The sequence below is a fragment of the Passer domesticus genome, chromosome 2, assembly GCF_036417665.1.
Source record: "Passer domesticus isolate bPasDom1 chromosome 2, bPasDom1.hap1, whole genome shotgun sequence".
NCBI classification, from domain to species: domain Eukaryota; kingdom Metazoa; phylum Chordata; class Aves; order Passeriformes; family Passeridae; genus Passer; species Passer domesticus.
Genome location: NC_087475.1, coordinates 113267727 through 113287006, shown reverse-complemented (window position 1 = coordinate 113287006; position 19280 = coordinate 113267727). Strand labels below are relative to the sequence as shown.

General features: G+C 39.9%; 1 protein-coding gene across 4 annotated transcripts in view; it reads right to left on the bottom strand.

Moving 5' to 3' along the window:
• The window catches only part of APP (amyloid beta precursor protein), a 183243-nt gene that overhangs the window by 123646 nt on the left and 40317 nt on the right, over positions 1–19280 (bottom strand). For all 4 annotated transcript variants that reach the window (XM_064410851.1, XM_064410853.1, XM_064410854.1 and 1 more), the window contains exon 2: positions 9121–9288. In XM_064410851.1, coding sequence (XP_064266921.1) covers positions 9121–9288 — 168 coding nt within the window. The remainder of the gene's footprint in view (positions 1–9120; positions 9289–19280) is intronic.

The window sequence follows — 19280 nt, the reverse complement described above, 5'->3', positions numbered from 1 at the left end:
TGGCAGGTTGTGGAATCTGTGGAGCTGTTCAGCAACTGACCCAAAAAAATTAAATTTCAGATCAGATAATCACTACAAGGATAGTGAATTACATAAAATTTCTCAGTCTTTCATTCATCTTCCAATTCTCCTCTGTCGTTCCTCTGTCATCATTCTGCCTAAAAATACCAAGCTTTTCCATATTTTTTTTATTTTCACCTGCCTTTTCTCTCATTTTCTGCACAGACTCTGGTATTTTTGAATACATTTGCTCTCCATTTATGTTTTCTGCTGCTACAATGAAATTGCAGACCCACATTTTCATCTCTGATGAACATGTGGCCTACTCTTCATTACAGACTTGATTTGACATCTGTCTTTTTGACCTAATAATATTGGAACTTTTTCTGCTTTCAAATTGCTCATGTTGTCTTTTTCTATTGCCTGAGAAAGCTTGCTGGCAAAATTCAAAGATTAACAGCATGTGTTCTTCTGAAAACACATAGAACCAAGTGGCATGTGGTGCTTTTAGAAATATTTAAAAAGCTTCTCTTCATAGGCTGTTCAAAGACCATAGCAAAGCCACCCTCTGGTCAGCTGTCATGAGAAGACGTCCTGCCCTCACACCTCCTCCAACATTACCACTCCAGCTCATCTGAGAAGAGGGTCAAAGAGGAAACACTCTTTTTCTGTTTGCTGGGATTTGCTTTGTGCCATTTCAGCTCCCTAAACCTCTTGCTGCGAGATCAGACATCTGCTAAAATTTAGCACAGAAGAAATTAGGAGAAAGTATATAAGAAAACTGTTTCTTCAACAGCATATACTGCTTTGCTCAATACTTGTGCCAAACCACTATGTAGCATCTCTCCTGATAAGAAATTCTTAAAAAAATCAGCTTGCAAAATCTGGCTGAAAAATCTCAGATCTGGCTACAGATCCTAAGCTACAACAGCTCAGAACATATAAGCTGAAAGTCTGCAAAAGCAGGATTGTTTAGGAATTTCAAGCCTGGCTGAATATGGGAGACTCCTCAGTCCTCTATGTTGCTCCAAACCAGAGCAATGTCTCGGTTAAAGGAACAAAATTGCTAGGAACACATCATACTCAAGGGTGGCTCCAATCCAAGTGGCTCCAAAATATTAGAAGACATCTTCCAGACTTAAGCAAGTAATTGTCTGTTAGCATATCCACAGATGTGCTGTCAGCAATAGGCTTAAAATTAGTTTCTATGAGAATCACCTCTAAAATACTAAAAAATATACACATATTAACTTACATGTTATTACAAGTTTAGCTTTAATAAGACTAGTCTAATCAAATCCTCTTAGATACCTTATGTAGAATCATAAATGCAATTCCTGCTTCTTAGATAAAACCTTAAAACCTTTTCTCTTTTTTTTTTTTTTTTTTTTTTTTGCTGTCCGATGGAGTGTACAGACTGGTCAAATTGTGTGGGAACTTGGAAAAACAATATTACAGGAAATACTCATCAAAATCATTTTTTTTTTTTAAGTTTGTAATTGGCTCAAACAATGAAAGAAAAAATAAACCTAAAGGCTCTTTAGAGTGCCTTAAAACCTCAGAACCTGAATTTACAAGGAAGTCATTTATTGACCACAACTCTGGCAGAGATGTCTTCCCAGACCAAGTGGAAACAAGTAATGAAGGGACAAATCAGATGTTTTATAAATGTCTAATTACTGCCGTTCTTCAAGAAAACTTGCGACTAAGGATAAGAATTTAAAAAATAAATTGCATTGGCTTGGACACATTGTGTGGTTTCTTCATGCAGCTGGAATGGGACATCTTGAATATCATTACATTCCCATGGGATTAGTACTTTTCTAACCTACAGTGACACTTACAGAAAGAAACTATGCTGGTAAAACAAATATTACATTGGATAATATTTCCTCACATCCAGATGAACAGCATTCATGTTTCAATATTCATGTCTGGGCAGAAGAAAAAAAAATTAAACATGGTATTGTCATTACTGTACAAATAAGTGTTCTTATTTTCTGTTCATATGTGCACCAGCTATTGGCACTCAAAAAATACAAAGCTGATGTTTAAGAGATACTGTGATGCATCTTCTACACACTACAGCGTCTTTCTAGTAGAAGCTCCTGTCTCAGCTCAAGAGAAGGAAGAGTTTCCCCTTCCATACAAGGATTCATAACAATTTAGAACAGTCTTAAGGACTTAAATCCAATGTTGGTTTTGGTTTCAACACTAAGCCAGATGCCAGGCACCCACAAAAGCCACTCACTCATTCCCCTTGGCTGCTGGACAGAGGGGAGAAAATTTAACAAAGGGTTCATGGGTTGAGATAAGGTCTGGGGAAGAGAGATCACTCATTAAATACCATTACGGGCAAAACAGGCTCAGCTTTGAGATAAAAGGTGAATTTATTACTAATGAAATCAGAGCAGGATAATGAGAAGTAAAATAAGCCCTTAAAAACACCTTCCCCCCTACCCCTCCCTCCTTCCACACAGAAGGCAGGGAATGGGGGTTGTGGTCAACTCATCACCCATGGCTTTTCACACTGCTCTGGGAGAGGAGTTGTTCCCATGCTGGACCATGGAGTCCCTCCTATGGGAGAGGTCTCCGCTAACTTCTGCAGTGTGAGTCCATCTCACCAACAACAGCTCTCTGTGAACTGTTGCAACCTGAGTCCATCCCATGGAAACAGTTCTCCCAAAACTGCTACAGTGCGGGTCACTCTTCCATGGGGTACAGTCCTTCAAGGACAGGCTGCTCTGGCATGGGAACAGGACCCCTCTCTCCAAGGGTCTCCCATAGGTTCACAGCCTCCTCCCAGGCATCCACCCACTCCAGTGGGGGCTTCTCCACAGTCTGCATTGGATCTCTATATCTCTGTGGATCTCCAAGGGGAGACAGCTGTTTCACCATGGTCCTCACCCCAGCCTGCAAAGGAATCTCAGCTCCGGCACCTAGAGCACTTTTTCCCCATCCTTCTCCACAGACCTTGGTGTCTGTAGAGTTGTTTGTCACACATATTCTCACTCTGCTCTTCTCTGACTGGAATTAAAACTGTGCTACAATCTTTGTTTTGCTTTCTTCTTAAAAAAGTTATAACAGAAGCATTATCACCAGCATCACCTGGAGTCATCAGGGTTTGGCTCTGCCAGACACGGTAGAAGCTTCTCACAGCTTCTCACAGAAGCCATCTCTGTGCCCCATCCACTACCAAAAACCAGGCCACGCAAAACCAATACAATGCCTTAAGAGCTCTAAAAAAATAATCTAAAAAGCAAAAATCCTCACCTTTCAAACTTTTCTGTTAGTAATTTGAAGTAACATCCCTCCAGTGAAAATCTTGTCCCACTCAAGTAAGAAAAAAATAAAAATTAACAGCTAAAATTCTGATTAAACCATTAAAAACATCCTGTATACTTATAAGGGGAAAAGGTGGATAAAACTATTAATAATTGGACAGATATTCTGAAACCTTTTCATGATTATAATTAAACCACAACTATCTAGAACAATTTGTCATAAGGAACACACATCTATAAAAAAAGATTAACAGAGGGATTTTTTATTAGCCAGAGGGATACAGTATTTGGAAGATTAAAGTAGGCACTCAGTACAGTGCTACATAATCATTTTAATTGGATAAAAGTTAACTGGATGATAATGCTGATGTATGAATTAGAAATTAGAAAGTAGTAGTTTTAAACTTCTTGGGAAAAAAGGAATGTCCCAGAAATCAAGAAATACTTCCCCCATGCAACCTGGGTCCATTGCCCTGCTATGAATTCAAGCAAACGTACTTCCTGACAGCTTCAAAGCTATAGAAGGAGAGAAACTGTGTTTCCTTTTTTTACGTCTGCCTGCAGAACCAGCAACAAACTTCGTGAGTAATGACCTTTTCCTTGCCAAGAGACCTCTGAATATGAATCCATTTCATGATCCAATCACTGCTCCTACTACAAGTTTCAGACACTGGTATCAGGAATTGCCTGGCTTGGAAGGTACCTTAAAGATCATCTTGTTGCAACCTCACTGGCCTTGGACACATCCAGGGTTGGGACAGTCACAGTTTCTCTGGGCAACCTCTGCCAGTGCCTCACCACCCTCACATGTCTAATATAAATTTACTCTGTCGGTTTGGAGCCACTCCTCTTATCCTATTACTACATGCTGTTGCAAATAGCTTCTCTATCCTCTTTAATAAGGCTGAAACATAACAGCTGTATATTTATAATAGATTTTTCTTTACTTAGGGTAACCATCACACTTTATGCCTATTACATCTTTGGCTTATTATTTATTAAAGGAACAGCTGCTACCAGTCCATCTCAGAGTTACAGAGTGGAAGATGTGGGAGATCTGTGTGTAAAGAAAATTGTAGACCATATATGCTGAGAACTCTGTATGCAAGACAGAAAGGAGAATGTGAAATGCAGCAGTAAATGTCAGCTGTGTTGTCCCCACCAGGATACCAGAGATATGGGGAAGGCAGTGTCTCTACAGAACACATCCAACACTACACAGCCCTCTCAGAAGTCCTGGGCCAGGAGCTGGGTCAGCTGAGCTTTGCTCCCTTGGCTGGGCATGCTGAGCATCTAGGGCAAGTGTGGCTGGTCCTTCTGTAACCTGAAGGAGCAAACCACAAGCACAGAACACAGATTGCTGACAATAATGAAGGGTTTTTTCTCAAGCATGTGCTAAATGGTTGTCTGCCAGCCCAGCTATGAACCAAACAAGGTAAGACAGCTTCCCTGCATACAGCCATTGCATTTGTGTCTTTTGGAAGACAAAATAAACTACCATACTCTTGGCACAAACATTATGCTGATGGAACCCACTGATTAATCTTGTCCATCATATGTGCGAAATTAAAAATTAATCTACAGGAAAATGCAGCATTGCAGTTTCATTAAATGCTGCAGTACATGTTTACCTAAATATTTATTTATGCAGACAATCCTTATTCCTTTTCATCCTTTCTCCTCCCTCAGCCTCAAAGCAGAAGCACTCTTCGAAAAAGTCCTTATTTTTTCATTTCATTTCTTTTTGAGACATGCAAAACAATCACTGCAGGGAAAAACAAGAGGGAAGATTTTTTTATAATCAGCAAAAGAAAGACAAGAATCATCTTTCAACATATGCTCCAAGTTTTATTAGTCATTTGATTTGAAATATATTTCCATGGTAGACTACAGTCGGGGCTAAAAATCCCAGCCTTCTTTCTCAAGCAGGTGAGTATACTAAGGTTTAACTGCAAGATAAATATACCATCAGTAGTAATCCTCTATTTCCAAGCAAATCAAATTTAATCATGGGCAGAAAGAGTAAACTGGTTCAACCTTTGCTGCAGATGAAAAGCTAAATAAAACCTAAGACCTCAATAATCAGTGCAAAGAGTGCTAAGATACCATTCAGTCAAACTTTTAAGCATGACTGTACACATCTCAGAATATACCAACACCCATTTCTGTTGAAAATGTCATTTGTTTTCAAGGACATTCTGTGCTGCCAAAAATCTGTATGTTTCCCCTTTCATTAAATGGATCATTTTCTTCAGAGCAAAATTTATGGCATTTTAGACTGCTAAATTTCAAGCAGTGCAGGTTTAAAATTAATTTTCCCCTTCAATACTGTGGCTATTCGCTTTGAGAAACTAGAAAGGGCACATTATGCAGCCTAGATAAAAGCAACAATTTCTATTACAATGTAAATTATAAGGTGGAGAGAAACCATTATCAAAGCAGTAAGATCATTGTGTCTCAAATTTTCAGAAAAAATGAGGCCAAACAATTTTTCTCTTTTCAAAACCCTTGTCATCCCTGGCAGTTTAACAAACTCTTTAGCACTGTTCAGATGACAGGAGCTGACTGACCTGCAAAAGCACCTTCCTATGACAATAATGTGTAGATGGGGGCAACTCCTCCCATAAAACAACAAAAGGGAAATCCAGGAACAGAGGTATCCACCTGCTTTGGGACACCATCTAACCACCCATAAGGGGCCATCAGGAAGAAACTTGCTCCAGGGGTAGTTATCAAGTATTTGGATGGTATGACAGGGTTTTCCCAAAATTCCTCTGAAACAGCTGGTGCTGCAGTGTCAACAGCAGGACTCACTGACCAGTGGTTTGATCTAAGTGTCATCTAGATCACTCAGCATCTTAAGGATTTTGGCACACAGAGCTATAAACCATCTAAATTTACATCAGTGCCCCACTGATCTAGCATCTGCAGCACTTGCACTTGACAGTTGTTTGCAGATCAGGCCCATGCAGTTTTACTTCCCAGTAACAGGTACAATCCATACAGCTAGCTAGTCTGACATCAAAAAAAAAACACTAATAAATGGTACTTAGCTATACAGCATTTCATTCCATACAACAAAGTTTCATTTTGCGGTATTTAAAAAACAAACAAGAGAAGTCACCAGCTTACACTGAACACAAGAAAATATGGATATGCTTCCAGTAAGTTCAGTGTTAAACTGAAGTCAAGGAAGCTGGAAGGCAGCATTCAAGTATCTTCCATGTCCTTTTAAAAAAAAGCTTCCATGTCCTTTCAAAAAAAGCTATCTACTGTCTGAGCTTTGCTATATTTAAACTGTGTGATGTGTTGTCCAAATATGAACTCTGATAGATGCACTGAGCTCCCACTCAAAAAAAGTAAAGCAAAACCAAGCAACATTCATCTTTAAAACGTGTAGGTGGCTCTGCTTATTCCTTATTCCTCCCCTTCTGCTCTGCAATGCTCCTCTACTGCTAGTTCCTGCATCAAGACTTCAAAATCCACCTAAGCTGGCAGTGGACCACAAGGGGAAACAATGAGAATCTCAAGGTTCACAGTACATCTCTGCAGAAAAATACAAGTCCTTCTATAGTGTATGCACCTCCTAGCCCTGTGCTCTGCCCACTACTCAGGCATCTAGCCTTGCATTGTCAAGAGAAGCTCTTTTAAAAGAAGAGTTCACAAGGAGGCAGAGGAACACATCTACTTGTAAGTTTTGATGAGAGATGGTATTTTTTATTTTTTGAAAAATACCTTCAAGAAAGAAATCAGAGCCAGAGAATATGTGAAGTATCTTTTTTGAAATTATTTATAGTGAGCAGAGTTTCCTTATATATTAATTTTGTATTATTTTAGAGCCAAGGAGCCACAGAGCAGGATCACTCCATTTGCACATTGGGTTTCCACCTAAATGGCTCCTTTTGGTATGTCCCTTCTGGTCTTTTCCAAGCTGGAGGAAGAACTGGGTGCATGGGCTAACTCTACAGGTTTTACCACAGGAGTGCACCTCCCCTTACAATGCAGTCATTATCACAATGGCTGGAACAGTGCTCACAAGGGATCTGCAACAAAAACCAGATGGACAGATTTCTCAATAGAAGTACAGGGCGAAAAATCCAAGCCTTCCCTTGCTTGCTGTCACTTCAAGGTTCTGTTTGGAGCTGGGTTAAAAAAAAACAGTTCCTCAGCAGATGGTACAAAGAGCTGCTGCTACAGCAGAAGTGAAGAACCAAGAAAGCTGCCACAGAGCCAGGGAACATGAAGGCAGAAGCAGGAAGAGCACCTGTCCACTGGATTAGCAGAGCATTTACACTCAGCCTCTGCCTAGAGCAAGAAGTAAAGCATACAGGAAGAAGCAATCCTTCTTTTGGGGGAAAAATCAGTATTAAAGGATAGAAAAGAAAGGAGGGAAAAGATCATATTTGGCAAAAGTAATCAAAAAGGAGATTTTTACTTGTGTACTATTCCAACACAAGAGGTACCACATCTCAGCCTTGCTGCTTATTGCTTCCTGCTAATGGGAAAAGGCAAATTTGTCCCATTCCCTGATAGCAAGTACTGTCTTGCAGCCAAGGTAAACAGCAGAAAGTAAGGGAAATACCTGCTGGCAGTGACCCCATTGCTGCCACATGCTCTTGCACCCCAGACCACCTTGTCCCTTCTCCATCAACAAGAGGGTGTGTGGGAAGGACACAGCAGGACAGCAGGACATCAGCAGTTTCCAGAAAACAAACCTAAAGCCTACTGGTGAGCACACCAAGAAAAGATGGGGGCGTTTTGCCAGATTCCCATGTTCAACACACCACAGCAGAACAGCTCACTTCAAGTTGGTGAAAGCACAGCATACTGCTTCACATATTTAACAGAGATTAACTAAAATCTGAAAAAAACCCACCCCATTTTTAGGGAGTAGACCTGCCTGCACTTTGCCCCACAACAGGGCAGAACCCCTTAAGCCATTCTTTTAACTGGAACTGGAGACACTCTAAATTGTGAAAATGGATGAAGATGCCAAGAGAGCAAAGATCTGAAAAATAAATTCTCTTGCTTTCTAAAGAAATAGTTTCACAGGAACTGGTTCAACATTTAGGAAGCAAAGCAGTTATTGCTATGGAAATATGCAATAGCCCCTTAAAAAAAGAAGTGTCATAGTAAATGTAAGAACTAAGGCAACTTAAAGCATGCCCTTTCTTTCCACTGCAGGAAAGAACATATTTTCTTTTCAAATTGTCAAAGACTAGTACAAGGTTATTGTAGTATCACATCACTAAGACAAAACAAAATTAGATCCACATGTTCTTAGGATATAAACAAGTGGGTAAGAAGTTTCTGCTACCCAATATGAAATCAGTGATTGTGACTTCATCTGTAGGGGAAGCTTTTCTATTAAGAAACACTGAATAGTTCTGTGTGCAGCAGAGGCCATTAGCTCTGGACTGCAAAAGTGTATTTCAGTGTCATGGCAGAACAACAGAAGTCATGCTACAGCTGACCTTTCCAGATCAGCTCAAAAAGCCCAATTTAAAATGCCCAAAAGGGCATTTCAAATAATAAATTGCCATCTGAGCTTTATTCAAAACACTTCATAAGAAAGAAGTCCAATGCACATATACTATACAAAAACTATCCCCCAAGGGTAGAAGAGAGACAAAATTTCCAACAGTCCCAGTGACTCCCTCCGTAACCAATTCCTGAAGCTGTTTTAGCAGGGGCTGGGGAGAACCTCTTCAGGAAGGACAAGAAGGCAATGGAGCAAAAGAGGGAAGATTCCCTAGAGACTGAGCTCTCTAGCACATGCCTGCACTTACACTTTTGAAAGAACAACCACTACAGTTATTCCTGAGACAGCACTTACTTCCTGGCAGTACTGAAGAATTCCTTCTTTTGTCCCGATGCAGGTCTTGGTGCCAGAGGGGTCTGATTCCCACTTTCCATTCTGCACATTCATATGCATGTTGAGTTTGCCACAGAACATGGCAATCTGAGGTTCTGCCAGCAGCCCTGCATTTCCATCAGCAGGCACCTGGAAGGAGAAGAAAAGTTTTAATCTCGCATTTGACATTTCAGTCCAGCCAAAGCAGCAACAGGTCAAGCAAGTCTTAGACAAACTCCAGACCCATCCACCTATTGTAGCAAAGTCCAAAATATTTTATTCAGGAAGAAATGAGAAATATAAATGGGGTGTTCATAGAAATCCAGATTACAATAGTATAATTTTAAAGCTTAACTGTCGCAGCGGGCCTCCGGCCTGGTAATAATCAGCATTGGCTCCATTATTCACAGAAGGCTGATCAATCTCTTTATATTATTATTATTATTATTAAGAAACCCATTGCTTTTATAGACAGTTATAATACACCTGGACCTAACTGGTTCACCAATCCAAATACCATCGCCATTGGCTAATTAGGAAACCACCCTTTGGTAAACAAAGCTGCATAACACATTCCACATGTTCGCAATAACAGGTACAGCAAATGAGGTTAAGAATCGTTTCTCATTCTTTCCTCTGAATTCTCACAGCCCTTTCCAGAAATGCCTGGGAAAGTTATGTGTTGCTGTCTGTGACCATAGAGCTGCTGCCACACTTAACCAAACTGTTTTGTGGCCCAAAATTGTCTTCTTACCAACTTGGGCTAAACACAGAATAACAAACACAGTTGGAGCACAGTTACAGAAGTTTAATTTTCCAATTATAGCTGTTATAATGTGGGGGAGGGGTTTACTAACAACTAAATGAGAAAGTAACAAGTTTTTAGCAAGAGTTTCCTAAAAAAACCTCACAGTGTATCCTTTTCCAGGCCCCCGGTTGTTCCTCTCCTTGAGCACACTGGCTCTATTTTATCATGCCTTATGAAGACGGTGGGTTAAAAGCAGCTTCCACCAAAGCTTTTCTTGCATTGAACCTCAAAATGCAGAGGGGCTGGGGAGGTACCAAAATGGCTCTGCTGAAGGTTTAGCTCACAACCAAGAATTACAGAATACCATCTCCCCAACAAGGATTAAAACAGCAGGCTCAAGACAGGCGCTTCTCCTCTTGAACCACTGACACTGCCAAGTGTCTGTGACACCAAAACCAGCACTGCTGGGGCACAGGGCCAGACACCAGAGGCACCCTCAGCACAGGTTTAAATCTCTCCCATGGTACCACAGCACTGAAGACAAATCAAGAGCCAACCCATGAAGGTATAAGGTGGAAGGACTGGCTTTTTGTTTTACATCTGAGGAACATGACACAAAGAGAAACCTCCTTTCTTGGTTAGGTACCTCAAGAGACAAGTCTACAGCTCTCCACTGATCCTCACACTCCAAAGGCCAGTCGGTCATATTCAAAGTGCAGCAGAGTATTCGTTTTGGTTTAAATATCTATTTTTAACTTTTAATCTCTTAGCTAGAAGGCTTCTCAAGGGGAAACTTTAAAACATTTTAAAAATTCACAAAAAAGAGAAGAAACGGAATTATGGCATCATGGAGATATGCAAACCCAGAATATTAGTTTGCTGAACACAAAAAAGATTTAATGAATTTTATATGCCTACAGTACGAAGAAAAACCTCACAGTCCACACAAAGAAACATTGTGAGAGTGAACATCTAACTTTCCATTGGATTCGCATTGAAAGTGAAAATGCCAAAATTAAACCAAGGTTTTGTTTGGGGTTTTTTTAAAGAGAAAAGAGAGAACATTTATTGTCCTGTTTTCATAAAATGTTAACTTGTTACTGCAATTCAGCTCAAAAAAAAGACAGGAACACCTCAACTGGCCAAGATTTCCCTTTACTATCTCAATTTCTCTTCTCATGTGCAACAAGTACGTTCTGTACAATTTAAGTGCCAACTATCACTGTTGTTCCACTGGGTAATTAGAGAATTTTCCAATAACTGGAATGACACCTTGTCTTGGCTTGTCTTGATCAGGATAACTATCACATGCTTACTCCTTCTAAAATGTTCAGAAACTCTGGAGTGCAATCATACGTAACAGATCTACAACAATCTGAAAAATATCCTCCAAGCTAATTATTTTTCTTTATACATGCAACATAACCCTATCAAAATTTAAATAAAAATAGAAGTGAGTCATTCCACAGGTGATGTATGGATGAGAACTCTGTATTCCCAGTCCCCTCCTTCAATTGAGATCTTTAGTAAATTAATAAAGCACACAGTAGTCCCACTGTGGTAGATTTTGGATTTTTTTTTTACTAAATATCATAAATCAAAACAAAAGTATTTTGATCATAGAATCAAAGACTCAGGTTGAATGAGACTTTAAGACTGAGTCCGGCTGTAAACCTAACACTGCCAAATTTAACGAAAATAAAAGCTAAAATTTAGCTAACAAATTTCAAGGGATCTCTATATGGTGCAAGTTCCTGATAACATAAAATCTCATTAAATATTACACATTTTAAGAAACATCAAACAGTGGTTTGATTATGAAGGGGACTGAACAGTTGTATTTTTGGGGAAAGGTGGGGAAATGTAGCACTTTCTGTAAAACACATACCCTTACAAAGATTAAAAACTCAAAAAAAAGCAGGACACTAAAACATTAGTAAAACTTACACAGTGATAAGTGATTTGCCCACACATACTATCATAACATTTTAAACAGGTGAATTAATTAATCTCTGGTCACATCAAGGGTATATCCAGTTAAAATATGTGAGCTGGTGATGAATTTTATACACCACTGAAGTTTTCTTCATAACCAACGGTTTCATTCATTAACATTCATACCATCACAAGAAAAAAATATCAACATTACAATGCAATTAAATTACCTAGAGCAGCAATCTACACTGATAAGCAGCTTCTATAGAAGGAATGCTCAATAACGTCAAGCTACAGTCCAGTTTGTTACAACAAGGCCTGTAGTGGCAAACTGCTCCTTGACTAATTCTAAAGCTCTTAGGAAGAATTGTCTCCCAAAGAATAACCCATGGGACACAAATTGCATTAACTATTTACTTTATTAGTATTCTGCAAAAGCAAAAACTTGCAGCATTATTAATGGAATTGTAATCACATCATATTTTTTCTTATTTGTATATAACTGTGTGTTGTGGTTGTGAGGGTCCCAGGACGAGGGAAGAGATTAATCTGACTCCATATTTCAGAAGGCTGCTATATTATATTGCCATACTAAACTACAGAGAAAGAGATACATCAGAAGACTAGAAAAGAATGAATAATAAAACCCATGACTCCTCAGAGAGTCCAACATAGCTGGCTTTGATTGGTCACTGAGAAAAACAATTCACATGGAACCAATCAAACATGCACCTGCCACATTGCAAAGCAGCAAACACAGAAGAGAATCGGATAACTATTATTTACATTTTTCTCTGAGGCTTCTCAGCTTCCTAGGAGAAGAAATCCTGCCAAAGGGATTTTTCAGAAAATATCACGGTGACAACTGTGAGCTAGCAGCATGGCTTTTTTTCCTGCTTCTTGGCAAATCATTAAATAACAGACCAATTAGCACAGCATCTCAAGGTAACTTCAAATGTTATGCTATATCTAGTTTTCGAAGACCAAGTAAGAACACTACTCATCACTTCCACAAGACGTCTGTAATATGATCTCTGTAAACTACATAAATTTGAAAAATGGCATATATAGGACTCTGAAAAAACTATCGCAATTGATTGTACACTATTTAGATCTCTACATTAGTTTACTATGTCACAAGACATTCAAGCACCAGCCTGATATCTTTCCATACAGAAAATAAAATTATTGATTTTTACAAGTGTAAGGGTATGAGTTCTGAAAGAAAGGTTCCATGGCTGTGGTAAAGCTCAATGCTCACAACAGGTTCTCTCTTAAAGAATTCCAGCATATCAGAGGCGCATCTTCCTGTTTCAAGACTCATTTTACCTCCAGCTGAGTGCATGTCCTGGTTTAGGGCAAATTTAGGAGAAAACCTCCTAAAGGGGCCCTCCCAGAAAGCAAACCCACATGGCCCTTCCCCACAAATGGTTCGGGAAAAATTTCCTCAGAGAGAAGTGGAGCAAACCTGTTTATTTAACAGGTATAGCACTCCCCAGCACAAAAAATGAACAATACCAAATGGCAACATGGCAACACTCATTTGCCACTCTGAAGAGATGACAAATTCAGAAAGTCTCTCCTGTGGGTGGTCGCTTTGTTATCAATCCCTCTGGCTGGGAAAGGCTGCCCAGAGGAGTTTCCTGGACTCGTTTTCATTCCCTTTCCTTGGAACTGTTCAAACCTGCTCTGGTCTGTGTTCTGCCCCATCCATGCCCAGACCCCACAGTGGAGGAGTGAGAGCAGGCTGATAACGAACTCCGTGCTTCTCCTCCCCACCTTTGCTCTCAGAGCCAGTCTTGAAGGCACAGAATATAATGTGCCTTACACCAAGAACAGAACACCCAGCTGGGGGTACAAGCATCATAATGTCACCCTAGGACAGTGCATCTTCCTGCACGATCCTCTCATACATTTCCTTCTCACAAGCAGATAAATGACAACATGCTTAAAACATTGTTTTAAAGAAAACAAATTCAAAATACCTTTCAAGGATAGGCTTTCAGTATTTTGCATACTCTCACAGGTGGGGATATTAGAGAAAAGCAAATCTAGCCAAAACTAAAGACTGAAATCAGAAGACAACTCTGTACAACGAAGCCCACTGGGTATGTAACTTCTTTGGATATGGAAAGAAGAGGGACACAATTCAACTGTTTTCTCCTCAGATTGGTCAACTTAGGATGAAACAATGTCAAGTCTTAGCAAGGCCACCTGAATGGCAGCATTTAGTTACTGGAGCCTATCTTTATAATGTAGGTATTTCATAGTATTTTTCTGTTTGTTTTTAGAGAAAACAATCATTACAAGTATTTATTTCATGTCAAAATGTTGAATTACATACAATACAGAAAAAAAAAAGAAATCATGTAAGCATTAGGAGACTAAGATGTAGGGAATCTGTTTCCTTTCCATGCTTAGAGGTAGTGGAGATGCCTTTGCTTTCCTGTCTTTCAGGTCTGGCAATTTAACACATTTATTTGAGGAGAGATGCATATCCACATGGCATGCTGGATGCCATTTATACCATTTCTGAGATACTAAAAAAGGATTTTGATAGCAGAGTACAGAGGATTGAAAGAAGTTTATCCAATTGCAAAACTATAAGGAAAATCTTACATTAACAAAAAAGTGTGTGGAGTTTTTTAGCTCACTGCCATTCCATCATAATATCAAAAGGCTCCTTCCTGTCAAACACTATTTAAGACAGAAAGCATGGCCCTCTCCCCGTCTCCACTCTCTCTGTCATTGCTTTCTGCAATTATAAAAACAATTAGTATATTTGCTAATTGCACTTCATAATCCCTATTTAATCCCTATCCCAACAAGTGTCAGCTTTTTTCACAGTTCAGGTTATATTCAGAAAACACAGGCTGCAAGGTTTTACCCTCAAGAGGTTTTCCATCAAGGAACCAAAGCAACACCACTTCAGATAGCTCTGCTATTAACTTATAATTAAGAACTACAACATAATATGGAAATAAGCATCAGACCTTCTATGTGCTATTAACCACTGAAACATCAAAAAGCATTCCCCAGAAGCCCCTCAGACAGCTTCTGTGATTTATATTGCTTTATTCTGCAAATACTAACCTGAAGCCACTTTTATAAATATTTAAAGTGTACTTAGTTTGCAATAATTACTTAATTTGCAATTACTTTTAAGGAGAGGACCTCCATAAGTACAACTTGCTCAAGAACAACTGTCTGCCTTAGTTTAGGAGATGACTAAAATAATCCCTCCCTGATTTTAATTTCAATGCTAACAGCAGTTCAAACCTCCAAACAAGAAGTCAGCGACTACAATTTTAAGGCTTAACAACAGTAAAACTGGTTCAAATAATGTGAACAATTAAGCATATCCAATCATAACACATCACCCTTCCAACACATGGCTGTGCTTCCTCTAAACTTTTATACCATATTCGGGTTGAAATCTGAGGTTTCTCACCAAATAAATCAGCACCGATTTGCATACATAGCAGTTTACTTCCTCTACGGCAATTAACAAAAGAAAATAAATTCTGTCTTTGAAGTAGGGCCGCTCACAACTCTTTTTCCTATAAAGAACAGAGGTAAAAATAGAATGAAATTATAAGAATAGAATAAAAAGATTTTCTGCTTGCCTTACACATTCAGTGAGCAAAACATAATAGAGAGACTTGTTATTCCCAGTGGAAAGACCAGGGGTTTGTTTTTTCACTGAACTGTCTGGTCTGCTGTACCCTACAAGTGAAGATTGTTGCTCAGTTCTAGAAGTCTGTGGTTCAAACCGAGCAAATGCCATGCAAATACAGGCTTATATCACCAGACACAAATCCATGGTTTCTTGCCCATCAGTTAACCATCAACTTTGGCAGACTGTAGTCTGTTACACTCTGCTCTAGACATCTTATTTAAGCCGTAAAGTATTTCTCCTCCTAGTTTTGTTAAGGGTCTTCTCAGAACACAAATGCTTTAAAGACTAATTGTATTTAAAAACCTGCACATGTAGATCCCCAATGAAAAAATCTCCTTTCTTAAAAATGCAATCAAGACCAAAAAAAATTTTAAAAAAATTCCACCTAAATTAGAAAAGGAGGAAATATCAAATTATTGTCTCGCCACAATTTTAGGATGTCTCTCAAAACCAAGGAAAATTTTCCATCTCCTCACTTTTCCTTAGAGATGAAAAAAGCTAAGAGGCTGTCAAAATCAACATGAACTTAGAAACAGTGTTTTATTGTATAACATTCACAAAGAAACAGCAGCAGCAATTACTGTTGCCAACAGCCTATAGAAATAGGTCAGAAAAACATTCTACTGATTACGCAGTTGAATTGCTCAGTACAGTTGCTCCTCCTGGAAGACAAACATTTATTACAAACAGTAGCAGAAAGAACCAACTTCCTAACATGCAAAAACCCTGTGAACATCCGTATTTATTTTACAAAAAGCCATCATCCAAAATCTGACTGAGAAACAGACTCCATCAAAAAGCAGCTGGAAAACTAGAGAAGTTTATTTGGCCTGACTATAAGCTATGTAACCCAACTGCAAATATCTGTGCACGGTCTTCCTGTCCTGCTTCATAAACAATGATGCCAAAATGCATCACAACAGTGCAATACCCACATCTCCACAGCAGCTCAAGGATCAACTAACTGCTCCACAAATAAATTAAAATCAACTTTGCCCTCAAGCCTGCAGAGGAACATATAATATTCTCAAAACTATCTTCTGGCAGCCAACCATCCTCCTCACCCACACCCTTCACAAGGTCCTGAGAAATAGGTTGTATTTATTCCATACATTCCATACATCTCAGTTTTAGTGTTTCCCTCAGGTCATGTTCCAAGTACTTGCAGAACAACACCCCAACCCAGCCCCAGGCATCTGTTTACCCTGAAATCAAGTATTAAAATCCAACAAAAAAATACGCCAGGACTAGACACTGAGTTCACAAGGCTACCTTGTGGAGCAACAGGGAAGTGAGTGCTCCCCTCTCCAAAAACAAGTGTGTAAGACTTGAGATTCATAAGACTTGAGCAGCAGTGTCTGTATTAACAGCTGGCCTGCATGTGCATGTGTGAACACACACAAGAGCAAAGGGATTTCCCCCCATGGAGTCCCTGGAATCACTAGGAGGCAATGAGGCAAATCAGAAGAGCAGCAGAAGCCCAGCACCTGTGCAAAACCTGTCTAGCATCATCCTATACACATTTCCATGCTCCTGTGAGAGTGACTAAAACTTAAAATTTAGCTACAAAAATCAACACCTCTGAATGAAATCATAAATGTGAGGAATTATCACAGAGGAGTACCCATCAAGTCAGAGAAGGCAGATCTTTGCATCAGCTACATGAACGCAACAAAAACACATTCCTCTGTAAGTGCAGTGTCAAGAGATTACCTACTACCAGCAACATATCTGCATCCAAAAAAAAAAAAAAAAACAAAAAAAACCCCTAAAAGTCACACTCCCACAACCTCCAATATGATTGTCTTAAATTAAGAAGATGTGAAGGTGCTTGAATGCATCCAGAGGAGAGCAACAAAGCTGATGAAAAGGCTTTAAAGGAATGACATCCCACAAGAAAAACCTGAGGACTCTGGGCCATCTAGCTGGATGGAAGGAGGCTGAGGGGTAATCTCCTTGCTCCCCACAGCTTCCTGAAGAGGGAAGTGCTGAGCTCTTCTCAGTGGGAGCCAGTGATGGCATGCATGAGAATGGTTCAACCCTGTGCCAGGCTCAGACTGGACATCAGGAAGCATTTTTCAGTGCAATAAGATAGTCAAACACTAGAACAGGCTTCCTGGAGAGGTTGGCAATGCCACAAGACATTCACTAGCAACTGGGCAATGCCCTCAGTAACAGGCTGTAACTTGCTCAGGCAGCTGGACTAGATGACCACTGTAGCTCCCTTCCAACGGAATTACAGCATTCCATTCTAGCCTCTACAGCACCATGGTCACAACCAGACCAGGAGTGCCAGCCATTTGCTATGGGTGATGATGTGCACCACCATGGGCAGGAGAATAACGGGATGAGCAGGGACAACCTTTACCCAAGCAGTCTTCTCTGGAGTTACCTTAAGAGTCCATACCAAAATTTCCAGACCATGAGGTTAGCCACTGATATAACAGTAACAGAAAACCTCACAGCTAACAGGTATCCCCAGCCTGCAGGTACCTCCACACAGTTTCGTCACAATCTTTTATAAAAACTGCCATTTTGGCAGAAAAAAAAAGTTATAACATATAGGCATGCAGTTTGTGGGAATGGGGAGCAGAGCTACAGCCGAGCCTCAACCCTAATGGACAGGTCAACAATACCCAGGGTAATGAGCCATGGAGTGTCAAGGTGTACTGACCAATCACCAAAGAGGGCACAAAAGGTGTAATGCATGTAAGATGAAGGGTATAAAATGTTGTACTGAAGAACAATAAAGTGCTGATGCTTGAAGCCTTCTTTGGTCATTCATACCTATACTGTTGTAGTGTGTTTTCTTTATCTGGCATGTTTTAGTGTTCAATTTGTGGTTTTGGAATCCCTCTATATTCTCCTCCCCCTGCTTTTGGAGTGGTACAGGTTCCCTATTTTGTATCTTATGTTTCTAAATTTAGACTTGCTCCCTCATTGTTATTCAGTTAGATTAGCTGTCAGTCCTTCTGTTTGTTGCCTGGCCACTCCCTGCCAAGTTATCAAACCCTCCTGTCCCTACCCTTTTCCCCAAAAACCTTCCCTGCTCCTCCCCTCCTCAGATGTCAATCCTTCCCTGAACCTGCTCCTTCCTCTGGGAACTTCCCTGTCAGTTTTGTATTCTTCGAAACCCCATTGGTTTACTTAAGCTATTCTCCTCCCTTAAGATCCTCCATTGGTTTACACATTGTAGTCCACCCCTTGTGTTCCACCCCCAGTTCTCCTGATTGGTTAAAAATTGCATCCTCCCCCAAAACCTCCCCTGTTTATAAGCTAGTGCCTGCCATTGGTGCAGGGTAGATTCAGGCTTTTGGGAGCTTGGACTTGGGGAAGTTTGCCGTGGAATAAAGTTACCCCAGTACCACCCCGAGACCCGTGCTGCTGCTTCTTTGTTCCTACGCCAATCTCTGCTGGTAGCTGGAATTCTGCGGAGCTTGAAGGGGGAGCTGTCACACCCCTGATGTCACCTAGCTGGGGCTTAGTGCACCGCGACACTCTACCTTCAATAACAAGCAGAATGACCAAAATTACCCAAGACTGGATTGAATTTCAGGAAGCATTAAATCTAGTGCAGCACCAAATAAACATTAACATAGGGGATGAGGAGATAGAGGGAGTGGAATAACATCAAGATTTTACAAGCTGAATAAAAAGTGCATTAAGAAGAAAGTTAAACAAAAAACAAAACAAAACAAACCAACAACAACTTAATCTTGCTCCCAAGCTATTCATTTACATTTTCAAACAGTCTTTGGTCATTTTCATGGCTATATGTGC